At 39.2% G+C, this 15,095-nt stretch overlaps 1 protein-coding gene across 5 annotated transcripts in view; it reads right to left on the reverse strand.

Moving 5' to 3' along the window:
* Positions 1 to 1,141: 1,141 nt before the first annotated feature.
* LOC128020748 (myocyte-specific enhancer factor 2C) overlaps positions 1,142 to 15,095 on the reverse strand; it is a 37,064-nt gene continuing 23,110 nt past the window's right edge. For 3 of the 5 annotated variants that reach the window (XM_052607391.1, XM_052607388.1, XM_052607389.1), the window contains 8 exons: positions 8,875 to 9,015; positions 8,488 to 8,674; positions 5,458 to 5,505; positions 4,188 to 4,360; positions 3,981 to 4,004; positions 3,514 to 3,643; positions 2,591 to 2,714; positions 1,142 to 2,430 (listed from right to left, as the gene is read on the reverse strand). In XM_052607391.1, the coding sequence (XP_052463351.1) occupies positions 2,064 to 2,430; positions 2,591 to 2,714; positions 3,514 to 3,643; positions 3,981 to 4,004; positions 4,188 to 4,360; positions 5,458 to 5,505; positions 8,488 to 8,674; positions 8,875 to 9,015 (1,194 nt within the window). In that variant the 3' untranslated portion in view covers positions 1,142 to 2,063. Of the gene's footprint in view, positions 2,431 to 2,586; positions 2,715 to 3,513; positions 3,644 to 3,980; positions 4,005 to 4,187; positions 4,361 to 5,457; positions 5,506 to 8,487; positions 8,675 to 8,874; positions 9,016 to 15,095 lie in introns of those variants that run through there. The other 2 variants (XM_052607392.1, XM_052607393.1) reach the window with 2 other exon arrangements.

Below are 15,095 nucleotides of genomic sequence, written 5' to 3' on the forward strand. Positions count from 1 at the left end.
GTAACTGCATATTTTGCAAAAAAATAAAGGTGGGAATTATTCCATCAAAGCAAACACAGAATCACAGCTTACCAGAACCTACCACCAAATTTCAGCTATGAGCCTGTATTTTCATTAATGCTTTTCTATAAATATTTCATAAGCAGTTTACTGTATACTTTTGTTTTAAATATGAAATTGAAGACCTCAGTTTAGGCTGTGTAATGAACTCGTCTGGACCATGGTCTTTGAGAATATCACGACTGTTTAAATCAAGATTTATTCATTTTAGTTTTGAGGTTGAAGCTGCAAATGTATTTTGATACAAAGACTTCAAACACCCACATTCTCACTCAAAAGCTCACTCAAAGTAACGTTAATAGAACGTTCGATCCAAGTCATCATTCTTTCATAGTGCTCTCTAAACATCAGTTGTGCATCATTCATGGGAAGAGTTTTGTCTGATACGTTTTTGGTTCTTCTTGCACGGTTTTTAAATGCTCTTTTAAAACGTTAAGGGAACACTCAAATGTAACGTTACCATAATGTTTTCACAATTATACAATCTAATTGTTCCCTTAACATTGTAAAACAAAACAAAAATATTTTTTAAACATTTAATATTTTTTTTTTGTTTCGCAACATAATAAACATGATGCAAATGATCTGCTATTACAACTAATCAGATTCTAACAATCTAAAAAAAAATAATAATAATAAAGTCTGCGAAGTCCTTATTCTGATTAACTAAATAAACGAAAATAAAAAAAGCCTGAATTGTTTATATGGCTTCTTTTGGAACTTTGTATTCATCAGAAAATCCTGAAACCTTATAAGGTTTCCACAAAAAAATAAGCAGCAGCACAACTGTAAGTCAGTATATCAGAATGATTTCTGACGGATCACGTGACACTGAAGACTGGAGGAAATTCACTGAAATTCAGCTCTGCATCACAGGAATGAAATACATTTTAAAATATTTTGAAATAGAAAAGTCATTTTAAATTGTAATATAATTTCACAATATTACTGTTTTTTTTTTACTGTATTTTTGATCAAATAAATGCTGCCTTTGTGAGAATAAGAGACATATGCAATGTTCATAACATGATGAATTAAAAAAAGACAAAAAAAGAAAATAATAATTGTAAAAAGCCTGAAGTGAAATTGTATATATGGCTTTATTTTTGGAGCTCACACTGCTTTACCTTTCTGTTCAACATCGGCAAAGCTTGAAATCACATTCTGACTCGTGGTCAACAGGTAGCAACAAATGCTCTGCATTTTTATGAAAATATAAGCAAAATGTATTGTACATCTCTTCCACCGGGGATAGGCAATACATGGGCAGGAGAACTTTAACGTTGTTAACACAGCTCTGAAATATCAACAACATTTACAAGAGAATTTGTGTATTTAGAACACTTCCCGATTCCATTTAGAACTCTAAAGGGCATACATTCCTCAGCCCCGGGCCCGTGTTAGTCTTAAAATGGTGCGTGATGGCTTTCTCCCTCACTCCGTTAATCGTAAATAAGCCTGCAAATCCTGGCAGGCTCATTTACCCAAAAGCCTAATTGTTATCTATTTACATAAATACGTTGAACCTGCAACACAACAACGTCTGTGATAACATACATTTGCAAGTGAGCATTGACGGTGAGCATAAAGGCCCCGGTCTGCACGGAAATATTACTTGTACGAGCCCTGAGACACGTCAATGCCTCTATTAATAGTTTAATAGCATAATATATTACTGAAACTAGAAAGTAGCTTTAACAAACAAGAGTACCAGACTTCTCTTTTTAATCCTGTATGCATGTATACACTGCATAAATTGCATGTATCCTATTTTTTTTGTTTTTTTGTTTTTCCCACACGTGGCACAAGCGATGCACGTCCCATGCCCCCAACCCCAAATCACAAACACACCCACCCACCCCTTTTTCATATATATATATATATATATATATATATATATATATATATATATAAATTGTAATACTTGTTGTAGCACTCACACTCTGAAGAAACAAATATAATAATACTAAAGTGAAATCTTTGCATAGAAAAGCCGTCCGCAATCACGAGGCCCAGCCCTCGGACAGACGCATGCGCTTGACGGACGGGCTATGCCGCTCGTCCTGAGAGGGTCTCAGCAGTCCCATGGGCGAGTGGAAGTCGGTGCGGTGCTCCTCACGGTCGCTGCCCTCGTACGAGCTGCCGCAGCTGCTCAGGCTGTCGACCGGAGAGCGGCCCGCGTCCTGCCGCAGCTGACCCGGCTGAGATGCCGGTTGAGGCGGTGGAGGGGGTTGAGGCTGAGCATAGCCGCCCGGGGTGCCTCCGGCCCGGTCTCGGGGAGGAGAGACGGGTTCAGACTTGATGTGCATGCTCTGATTGGACGGTAGCGAGAGGGTGGAGCTCTGACATAATTGTGTGCTGGTGCAGTTCCTGCGGGCAGAGAGGAAAGACATAGTAAAGGGCCGGGGAAAAAAAACATCCACAAAAAATTATGAATTTCCCACAGTTTTTGAGAGATTAACCAAAAGGCCCGTCTTTTAATGATTCTTCCGCACTTTTCAAATGAACGGGTGAGGGTGATGCTGCTCACCCTAGATGTCCAAGACCAGAATGCTGCATGTTTTGCTGCCAGCCAGTCATCGAACCCAGATGAAAAGAAGTCGAGCTGTTAAAACCAGACAGAGAGGACAAGTCTCCACTGCTGAGAGAATATTCTAGAAGAGGAGAGAAAGATCTCTGTTCAACTCACTTCATATAGACTGCTTTGAATCTTCTGGGTTACTGCAACAGTAAGATGCTCAAAGAATATTGAGTCAATGGTGCCACCTGGTGGTGCAATCAAGACTCTTCAGATTGTTCAGATTAATGGAGCAATATAAAATAAATTTATATGTGCCTGCATAAATAATACAGTATTATAAAGAAATGACAGTTATAAAAGGTAAATAAAAAAAACATTATAATATTTGAAATCAAAATTAAAAAATGAAATAAAAATATATACTACCATTCGAAACGTTTTTGTTTTGTTTTTTATTTGTTTCCCTGTTTTTGCATAAAAGCATGAATGTAAATGTGTTATTTTTTACTCTTTTGTTCTGTTTTAGGAAGACATTCATTTTATTCAGTAAGTGTGCATTAAATGTATAACATTTATAATGTTAAAAAAGATTTCTATTAATAAGAAATGTTTCTTAAGCAGCAAATCACTTTATTAGAATGGTTTCTGAAGGGTCATGTGACACTAAAGAGTGGAGTAATGATGCTGAAAGTTCAGCTGCGCATCACAGGAATAAATTACATTTTAAAATATATTGCAATAGAAAACAGTTTTGTTAAATGGTTAAAAAAATAGTTCACAATATTACTGTTTTTACAGTAGGCTATTTTTCATCAAATGAATGCAGCCAAACTACTGAGCGTTTGCATTATTTCAAATTAAATGGAAGGTGTGTTGTTAACTTTTGCCATATTACATTATATAATATTTTCTGAATTGTCCTCAGCTCTCACCTGTACCATATGAGGTAGAGATGGCTGATGGGTAGCCGCCCATTCCCTGCCCTGGCAGAGTGGGCGTGGCTACAGACACCACCGGTGTGCTCAGAGACTGGGCCGACTGGGAGTTGTTTATTCTCTGATTCTGTGGGAAAGAAATATATTTAAAACCACAGCAACGAAATCAAATCAATCTTGGCAAATAGTAAACGTGCAGGTGGTGTCATCTGCTCCATCTAACTGCTTAATAGATCATGTGACCAATAACAGGTAATTACCCTCCACTCCGCAATCATCTAACATCCAGCCACCACTGCTGGAGTTCCACTGTTGCTATGGGAACGGCTAAAGCACGCAGTCCCCTTGGCAACAGAGGAATGAGACTGTTCTGTGTGCATTTGACATAAAAACGTGTTTCTTTTTATTATTTTGAACGTCAGTGTTTGATGATCGTGTTTCACTGCAGTTTTAATACTACTTACCAGCAACATGTCAATATCCTCCGACTGGTGAGCAGTTAAAAAGAATACAACGCTAATTAGTAAAATAAAAAATCAAACTTTATGGCATATATCTGATGGTCTGAATTGGTTTTATATGGCTATGCTGTTCAAAGCCCAACCTAACTGCAGCTGAATTGGACATCCAGTGATGGTATTTGGTGTGTTGTAATGGTTGTGTAAACTTACGATGGAGGGCATGGTGTGCTTTGAGCCGGGAGGGATCAGGACGCGCAGGTCAGGCTTGCGGCTGCTCATGTTCATGGTCATGGGTGGAGGCGATTTGGCCTGCATGTTCTTGCTCATGCTCCCCGGAGAGACCAGCAGACCAGGAGAGTTGCGGTGGTTTCCATAACCGTTTCCTATGGGACAGTCAGAGAGGACGTGTCAGTCTAACACTAGTGACCATACGCCACACATTTACTCTATTATACTGATAGAGTGCTGCAAACCATGTCAGAAATTTTTTACATTTCATAAATACAATATAGAAAGAGCTATCATCAAAACACTAATGGAGACTGATGGCAATATATTAGAGTTCTGTTTTATTAATTATGGAATAGAAAAAACATAAATATTTAAACATCAACAAATGATGCAAATAAATGTAATCTTTACACAATGATCTAAATAACAAATAAACTCTTTTTTCATTCTTTACTAATTTTGTGAAAAATAAATAAATAAATAAAAAGTGAGAGTACAGACTAATAATAATAATAATAATAATAACTTTTCTGTACACTAATAATTAAGTTAACAAACTTTTACAATGATAACTGTAAATGTTAGTTTATTGTTTTGTTTATATATTTTATATTATATTGTAATTTAACTTTTGAAGATTCCATTTCTGTGGTGTTATAAAACATCTTTAATAATAATCAGAAAAAAAGAGCTTGTGAACTACTTCCTGTTCGAAGAGCTCGTAAAAAAAAGTCCTTGAACCTTGAAACGACTTGATGAATGTGGCAGCTGTCACAGATTTTGATAAATCTGTCCAAAAAGTTAGAATGTCCATTTTCGATGAGCTTCGCTAAAACGCTTTCATGCATGTTTTGGCTCAAATGTAAGTGGCTTTTAATCGTTTTCATGAATGAACTGTGTTCACTAACAAATTGTACATCATTTTGACTTTTTTGGACCTTTTTTTAGTTTAGAAACAGAGCCTAAAATCTTGACGTTCCATGAATATGTGGTGTTATGTTTCCTCTCACCTAACGAAGGTGTTGATGGCTTCATCACATTAGAATTCACCATAGGAAGTTTTTTATGAAACAGTTCTTTAAATATACTATTTAAGACCCTTCACCGCAACATCCTACAGCGGTGCGCTGGATAAATATCCGGGGAGGAACTAGCCAAGCAAAAGGAAGCTTTGAATTGAAACCAAGTGGCTCCGTCTGTCTACTGAGACAGCAAACACACACGTATGGTAAATATACATGACTCTCACCAGCACTGGTGCCCACTCCGCTGCTGAGGTCTGGACCCATAAGGCCACCTGAGGATAGGACAGAGAAGACATTAAACAAGACTGACACTCAAAACACGTACGCCACGCCTGACTGACGCCTCCTTCCTGCGGCCAGACGGGCCGCTCCAGATATATGTACAAGAGCCAGTGTGAAAAACCCCATCTGTAAGTCTATCCGAAGCCACAAACCCCTGTTCGGCCCTATGGAGAAGATGCCACCATCCAAGAAAAACCTTCGAAAAGTCTGCGCGGTTTCAGACGTCGCGGTCTCTGCCAAGACTCATATTTAACTTTGCTCCTGTAATACGAAGCAAATTGTTCCAGGAGGGCCAGGGATAATGACAGGACAGACGCTGCGGTCAGAAGGACTCTGACCAGAGCACAAAATAGATCTTTTAGACAATAATAACAAGCCCACAGACGGATTACACTTCCCACACGTATTTCACCACAGACTGTCTTTTTCTACCACTTTGTTCATTTTCTTTTTCCCCATTCCTTCCTCTTTCTCTTTCTATTTAGCTTCTATACACACACATCTGGATGTTTCTTTTGGCACTTTAGACTTTTAGAAATGAAACTCCTTCAAGACTTTTCACGCTGTCACACTTGTCTACTAATATCTAAAGGTGCATAAATGTGTATCACAAGAAAATATTGTAGTTTTTTCATCACTGAAGCAAATGCCATTTCCACCACATCTCAAAATCTACAAATTTTTGGAATAAAATGGCCTCCTTTTTTATTTATACTTCAGTTTCAATGTAACTTTATATATATATATATATATATATATATATATATATATATGAATATATGTATATGTAATTAAATGTAATAAATCTCAAAAAAAATTATCAATTGAATTAATTATTATTATTTAGTGATTCATGTATTTTGTAAAATTACATACAAATTTAAAATAAATTTTTTAATAAAATCACACTTTGTTTAAATTACAATTATCATTGTTTAATATTTGTTAATAGTTGAAATTCTGTTTGTTTAAGCTATATATATATATATATATATATATATATATATATATATATATATATATATATATATATATATGTATTAGGGGTGTAACGGTTCACAAAATTCACGGTTCGGTTCGATACGATACACTGATGTCACGGTTCGGTTCGGTTCGGTTCGATACGTTTTAGATACAGCAAAATGTAAAAACATCTCAACTTTTCAGAATGCCGCAAGCGCACCGCGGGTCATGTGACAAGAACTAACCAATCAGCTTCATCCTTTCCCGTAACAACGTTGAGAGCTCAGCCAAGATGAAGGATCAGCTGATCATAGTTGTATATGGATTGCAATTTTGAAATAAATTTAGTAGCAGAGCTACTGCAAGCGATTTTTAGAGCTGCAAATCCATTTATCCTTCGCTGAAATTTCCGCGTCTCATGGAGAGAGCACGTCATTGTTGCTTAGCAAAGACAGACGCCTCATGAGCGCTTCTGCCCAAGCGCTTTGGAAAGGAGGAGAAAGACGCGCTTAGCGTTTTCCATGCGTTTTTAGGCACGATATGTGAACGGCCCCTAAGGCGCTCGCTCACTCAGCACGCGCTGAAGGCTCGTTGCAAAATGTCGAATGCCTTTAACAGACCAGAAATATACAACAGGTCTGGTGTTTGGGTTGGATTCCCTGTAAGCTATAGTGTCTAAATGCTGCAGGGATAGTTTGCTGCGTGCATGTTTCTCCTTTTTTTCGTCTTTTCCCAGATAGTACTGACGCATATATCCCAGATATTCCCGCTGGTGTTTTTTTTTTTTTTTTTTTTTATTCCCGCTGGTGTACCCTGTCATGTTGCAGATGCGACATACCGTTGTTTTTTTATCCACCACTCTCTTGCCATCACCATTATAGCTTAAAGGGAATCCAAAGTGCACCCAAACACCAGACCTGTTGGTTATTGGAGGATCTTCTCATTTCTAGTCTGTTAAACGCATTGGCTATTTTGCAACGAGCCTTCAGCGCGTACTGAGTGAGCGAGCGCCTGCTGAGTAGCCTAACATAAACATATAAGATGGTGTTTTTTTCTTCTTCGGGAGTGTCAGGGGCGTTGCCTGTTACGTCGTTTGGGTTATTGGGCTACCTTGTTGAACGCATATCATTATATTTCTCTCTCTCTTTTTTTTTTTTTTTCAAATATAATTAATTACTCCAACGAACCGTTCGGTATACATAATGCGTACCGCGTACCGAACCGAAAGCGTCGTACCGAACGGTTCAATACGAATACGCGTATCGTTACACCCCTAATATGTATATAAAAAAATACTAATAAATTTGAAAAAGAAAATACTTGTCACGTTTAATACCTATATTTAATTAGATTTTAACTCGCTAATTAAATAAATAATCTTTTGGATGGATTTCCACACGTTAAAATTGAATCTATACATCAAAGGTGTCTTTAATGTAAAGATGTAGGCATAACATTCAAATAACATAAATTTTGAAAAAGAAGCTAAAATCTGTATATTTTTGTAAAAATCAATCCCTGTGACACCCATATATACACGTGCTCAGAGTACGGATAATGTGTTTTGATAAATCCTAAGCTGACCAAACTTCCTCTCGATGAAGCCTAGACCACAAACGCAGAACGGGAGTTAAAAGGAAAATATGGTCATCTTTATTTGCCCGCTGACAACCGGGAGTTCCTTTACAAGCCGCCAAAACTCCCATCGAGACAGACACTTTTTTCGGCTCTGGGACAGCCTCAGGAGTTCTGCTGAGTACACAGTGTTTATATTAAAGGCCCGGCACAGCTGAATATGGCTGAAAGAAATATTTGAGTGTATGTAATGATCTGTATGCGGTGTTTGAATTCATGCGAGGCGTGTTTTCATAGCCTCGGTGGAGCTGTTGGTGGTCCTCAGTGGGGCTGCTCTCTAATGATGTCAATAAAGTGTGGAAATTAACATTATTTGAAACTATGCTCAGATCCGGAGTCCCTGGCAAAGTGGAGAGCCCGGTGCGGGTCAGTACCTGTGTTTCCTGCACTCGGGGGCCGGTGGGTCACTCCAGGGGACATGCTGTTCCTCTGGAGGGAGGGGTGGGCCAGCGGCAGCATGTTGGGGTTGCCCAGGGATGCTCCCGGGTGGCTGTAGATCAGGCTGTTGGGGTTGCTCACAGGGATTGAGATGGGCATGTCATAATTAGACTGGGGGATGGCCTATAAAACAAAATGCATGGAAATCAATCAACCTTATTAAACAGAATTTTTTAATTAAAAAAAGATACAATGCTGAAAATACAATACACATACAATGTTTTTGGGATGTTTAACAAATAATCTGCTAATATTCGGCTTTTGTGAGATTTCACATTTGTTCAACCACCAGTTCTGACATCTGAAAAGTTGACTTTACTTACACACAGTCTCTGCCTGCTGATCATCAGGTCAATGTCCTCGTTGATTTTACGATATTTGTCCTCAGACTCTGGACTGTGGCCTGAATCTTCAGCATCAATATCAGGACTGTCACAGCCATTTAGACCCTTCTTCCTCAGAGTCTGAAACAAATACACAACCATTTTTACACTGTAAAAATATTAAAAGATCTGGAAATTAATATATATATATATATATATACTTCTATAGATTACACATCAAGACAGAAACATGTTCACAGATGAAGAAGGAAAAGGCATGCTCTGGGCTTAAATGAAATCGAATTCTAAAATCCATCCTTTGTTGAAAATCTGAGTCAGTAAAGTATCCACACGCATCTTCCTGTTCCTTAATCCAAACGGATTTATTCAGGTTTCCAAAAGAGACAACAGAAGCACGCAAAAAAAAAAAATACACTGTAGAAAAATCATGTGTCAATACTTAGTGTAGAAATATTATATTGAAAACAAATATGATAAAATAAACACAGAAAAATCAAATTCTACTACACATAAAATACAAGAATAATACTAAAATTACAAAATAAATCAATCATATATATATATATATATATATATCAACAATCTGTTGCTTAATATATAAATACTTTCTTTTTTTTCACAAACTGATATAGAAGTCTAAATGATCTTCTGTGGTATTTTCTTCTAAATGATTTTCCATGGTAATTGACAACATGCCACAGATGCTGTTAAAAGATCTTGTATTCAACCACAAACATCCGTTTAAGCCTGGAGAAATTTCCTGTTTGACCACACGAGGGCCATATTTGAAAACAAATAAAGCTTCTCCTGCTTGTGAAACATGAGCCTTTGATTCCTCAGAAGAGCCTAATCCTTTCATCTGAAGCCTTTGAGAATCTAGTTTCTGAAGCCTTTGAGAATCTAGTTCGAGCAAACACTGACTTAAAATGGAATAAGACCATACACGAATCTCTTTGCTGTCATTAACGGAGCTATTAGTGTGCTTAGGCAAAACAACACCATTACTATTACTCACACTAAAAGCTAAATGTTTGATCTTACATGTTTACTGGGCATGCCAGAATAATGCACTTTTTTGTGTATTGTCCATGTTTTTGTGAGTTATATTCAAGGTAAAAGCTGTCCTAAAGTGACATACAGCAATGCAGTTTGGCTTATCTTTCTTCTGGGTCTCAGCGTTTCGCTCACTGGCAAGCAGTCACATCGCTGAACCACAGCAATTCCACTCATTCAAGACATCTCCACCTGTCAGGGCCCTTGCACCTGTCCAACAAATCTCTCGGCTCAAGAGGAAGGGGAGGAGCCGGGCCACAGCCAATCACGGCTTCAAACCCCAGGGATGGCCGTAGAAGGCTATTTTTTGCCCCAGTGCCACCCAACAGCCTCCCAGCAACCCTACACCCCCCGTACCCCCCCGTCACCGTGCCGTCTGCGGGTCACTGACACCTCCAGCTCACAGTCTGACCCTGCTCGGTGCTTTTAGCAACACGGCTGGATCCCAAAGCCTGACATCAGCAGACTAAACATTCAGACCGGTACGGGCCGCTCCTGACCAACAGGGGGAGGGTCGTGCTCAGCAGAGCATTCCTGTTCAGTTCATCACACACCGAAGACAGGACTACGACCAGAGCGTGACACAACTTGAAGATCTCATTTATTTCTTCTAGATGACAGTCACAGTACACAACGAATTGAAAAGTGGAGACGTTTGGTCTCCATTGACTCGTACTGTATGGAAAGCACTATTTTAGTCTTATATACATGTATATACTATTATGTTTTTTAGAGGGAAGAGGAGAGAAGAAAGAAGCAGAGAGACAGTCATCAGCGCCTCCTTCTGCTCTTAGTCATGTCAACTCTATGGAGACTTGCTCCTAATTAAACCAGCGCTGCATCACTCTCCCACATGACAAAGACAGCCCCAGTCTGTCCCCATGTAGACATGGCGTCCCAAATAGCATGCTAGCCGGTAACCTTCAGCGGAGAAATGATGTTGTGCGTGAAGTAGCAGGTGGTAACGTGTGGAGACAGCTGACTGAAGCCTTTGCTGGCCAGCAGCTGACTGACTGAGTGACTGAGGGCGTCACTTCACCTTGTACCCTCCTCTGAGGTCCACATGGGTGGTCTCGCCTCACCTCAAAGCAGCCTCATTACAGTCCACTGTGTCAGGAAACACTTTAAACAAGGGCAAAGTCTGAGAAACTGCAGTCAAATGGCACACACACCATCCCAGAGGAAAATTATATTACTCACAGTTTGCTTAATCATCGCTCAGGAGACGATTGTTAATATACTATACAGCATTTTTATATTGCTTTTTGGTTTCATAGCTTAATAGAGACTTTAAGAATTTCTTTTAAGAATCAACACTCTCAGATGTTTCTCATAAAATGCCTTTGCATATTTATAAAAATAAAAATAAATGAGACAACTGACATATATTTAGAATGTATTGAGGTTGCTCCTTTAAGTATCAACTTCCACTCAGGTGTTTCTCTTTAAACGCCTAAAGAGAAAGCAAAAAACAAACTAAAAAGATAATTATTGTCTTTACAGTAAAAGTATATTGCTCATAGGTTGCTCTTTCATAGCTCAACAGACTTACTGGAGTTCTCAATTACAGTATATTTCCTTTGAGCACCAAGTTTGTCTGAGGTGTTTCTTATCAAATGTCTTTGAGAAAAAGAAATATATTCGTAATTGCTTAAATACAATAAGAGTATATCGCTCATAGGTTGCTCTTTCATTGCTCAAGACATCTCATTTAAAAATAAGACGTTTTTCCTAAATGCCTAAAGAGGAATAAATATCATGTTGGAAACAAATGAGACGATTCTTGACACAATGGAAGCATGTATTGCTCAAAAGGTGTTCTTTCACGGCGCTCATGTCTTATTTAAGAATTAGATGTTTTTCTTGAGGAACATAAAAATACGATTTGTAAAAATACAGAATATAGAGTATAGAGATTGACAATATGTGATGCAAGAAACATGCAAAAATCTCTAGCTCCATTGCTGTCTAAAAATGTAAACTTTAAAGGAGATGTGTGACTTGTCTTTCCTTTAAGGAACATGCACGCCCGCCAAGGTGCAACTACATTTTGCCCATCAACAGCAACACAAACCACATCCAAGACACCCAAAAAAGCAATCAAACTGAGAGCATGTGACCACAAAAAGGCAGCGCAGTTCAAAGAGATGTCGCCTTATTGTCTCATTTTGTCAGTAGGGATATTCGACTAAGAACTTCTTCCACATCTTCAGACGTGCATGTGTGCGTGTCATGTTCGCCTGCATGGAAAGTTGTTGATTTAAGCAGCGAGTCACAAAAACATATGCACAGACAAGTGCATCATAACAGAAACGCATCTTGAAGTGAAAGGAAACTGCAAATTATCAGTTCAGAGGAAAAGTCCAAATAAGACTTGATTTGAGCTGCCTAAACACTGGTATATCAAGCTCGCTTTATCAAAAGCAGATGGATCTGGATGGAAAAACGAAAACCGTACTGATTCCAACAGTAAAAGGGGTGGTATCCTATTGAGAGTCATATGGGTGAGCCAGCGGGGACGCCCCTGTTCCTGTGGCAGGTCACATGGCCAATGCGTGGCACTGTCTGGCCCTCCTCCAGGACTCTTTCCACCAGCTGCTCCGACCACAGCAGCTGGGCAATGTTTGGAAAATGCCACACTGGGGACCTCTGGGTAATTTACCTTCTTTGATGCTCTCAGTACCCTATAATAACGAATCAAAGGCCCTCTCTTTTACTGCCATGAGCTGAACGCCGCGTGTTTGGTATTAAACACACTTGAGAGTATAATTACGACAGTAACTGGCCCGGTGGATATCCAATCCGACCGCGAGGAAGCGGAAGAGTATCCCAAAACTGAGTTGGGTTTGAAAAAAGTGAACTTCCTGTGCTCCCTGGTGTTCTTGGGTGGCTTGACTGTCAGCTCTCAGAAAACGACACCTCACGACTTCTTTGCAGCTGACGTGAGGCAAGAATTCCTCACCAGTATCGTTCCCGGGAAGAAATAATGTAAATGTTTCCTGTAAATAATTTCATATTATCACACAAAATCATGTCATCTCTTTACATTTGTAGTCATGTGACCGCTCAGAAGCAGGCTGCATTGCATTTTCATTGCAGCATCTATAGAGGACAGTTATTCATGTTAAATTATTACTGATCAAGTCCTTCTGAACACAAAGTGCCTCACTGTTGCCCAATAATGGGCTCATGTGGGCCCCAATCAATCACAGTCACAAAACTGAAATGTTCTTGACATGTTGCATGCCACAATAACGGTCAACCTTACTTGCCACGGCATATACGATCAGTTGCAACACCAGTGAGAAATAACGCATTCCTTCCTCGCTGTCAATTAACAGCTTTTGACTCTGGAATTCATCAAGGGGAGCATACCTGGAAATGGACTTCAAAAAAGTTATTTTTACTAGCTAACAATAAGCACTCTCAGAAAGAATAGTCTTGGTAAAATTTAAGCATTTTGTGCTGCGCTGGCTAGCTGTGGTCTTGGAAAACCTGACTCACGCAACAAGGTTCAGATTAATCATGGAATGTAAAACCGCCCTCTGATGTCGTTCAATCGAGGATGAAGAAAACAGGGCAGTAAATACTGCGTTTCAAACTCTAAGCATGAGCGGATCAGAACAATGACCCAAATGTGGGCTGAGGTCAATGCACGCTCAAATTTCACACAATGTTTTCAAGTTTACATAGCTGAACAGATGGTAGATATGAGCCGACAGAACCATTCTGCGAAGTGCAGAGGAGCATGCCCTTTAGAAATCATGTAATCAAAAGAACTCTTCTTTCCTCTCTTAAAAGTGTGAAAACACCACCCTAACAATTTTGATTTAAGCTTTATTGAAGTATGCAGCCATCTGTGGTCAGTTTTTCTCGGAGAGAAAATGGAGTGGGGAAAAAAAACAAGCGTGTCTGTCCTCTCTCTCTCTCTCTCTCTCCAGTACTTCACGCCTATTCTTCTCCATTTTCCTTGGCACGACTGCCGGGCTGGAGCTATATTTAGCTGTGCTGCTTTCTATTTTTAGAAAACTACCGTTTTTCAGGCATTTAATGGAGAAGGACCACATAAAAACACAAAGGGTTGGATTGGGGAAGAGGTCTGGCACACAAATTGGGCGTCTGCTCCTTATTTCCAATGCTATGAGAACTTCTGCTCTCTGCCCAGGACAGAGGACACAAAAGGGGCAGAGAGGGAAAGAATGTGAAAGTCCTCTATCTTAAAAAATAACCACGAGTCTCAAGCCAAAAGCGCAAAATACAACACGCTGTTACTAAGTGAAGCAGTGAAGTAATGTTAACCTGTTTGTGAAAAAGGAGGGGTTAAGGAATGCAAAACAAAGATGTCTCTCTTTTAGGGAAATTCCTGAAGGGATGAGTGTGCCGCTGATTTCTTTTGGGAAAAACATACTACAATTTGTTTATTTATCATATAAAATACTTATATACACATACATATCAAACTCAGATCGGATCAGAAACTGTCTGTAATAGCATAAAAGTCTAGTTCCTGGCATCCTCTTGATGTTGTGACTGCAATGTGACAGTGTTAACACAGAGCTGTATAAACCCAGCAAATCTGATTCACGGATTTAATCTGTCAATCGTCATCAAGGTTCAATGGAAGATCAAGAGCCATCGTGCGTGCATGCATCCAACACCTTTGAATACACAAGGGGACTGTTGCTGCAGCAAACAATCCCATCAAAACACTTCTAAACATCAATTTAAACAAGGTCTAACAAACTGCACAATGGAATGTGAAGCAATGACTTTAAGGCGAACCTTCACATATGGAGAACTGAGAATGAACTGGGATTGGGAGGAAAAATAAAGCACTTAAGAATGCATTGACATGCAAATACATGAAGACAAATTATCTAAATTAGGAGAGTAGAAAAACGTTTGAGGCAAATGTGCCTGAAATGTGGCCAGTTTATAAAAGTAGGTTGACAATGTTTTCTGCGTTATATTTGAAATCAGACCGATGTGCCAAGCACTTGAGGCATGTTTTCTCAGAGGTTTGTGTGGGTGAAATCGGAGTAGGGGTAGGTTGTCACCTCCAATGCCTTCCAGCACAAAACCAAACATAAGAGGTCAACTACCATACGCACGGAGCTTTGCTCAATCTCATTAGCTGGCTATGTAGT

This window comes from Carassius gibelio, chromosome A10 (assembly GCF_023724105.1).
Source record: "Carassius gibelio isolate Cgi1373 ecotype wild population from Czech Republic chromosome A10, carGib1.2-hapl.c, whole genome shotgun sequence".
Taxonomy (NCBI): domain Eukaryota; kingdom Metazoa; phylum Chordata; class Actinopteri; order Cypriniformes; family Cyprinidae; genus Carassius; species Carassius gibelio.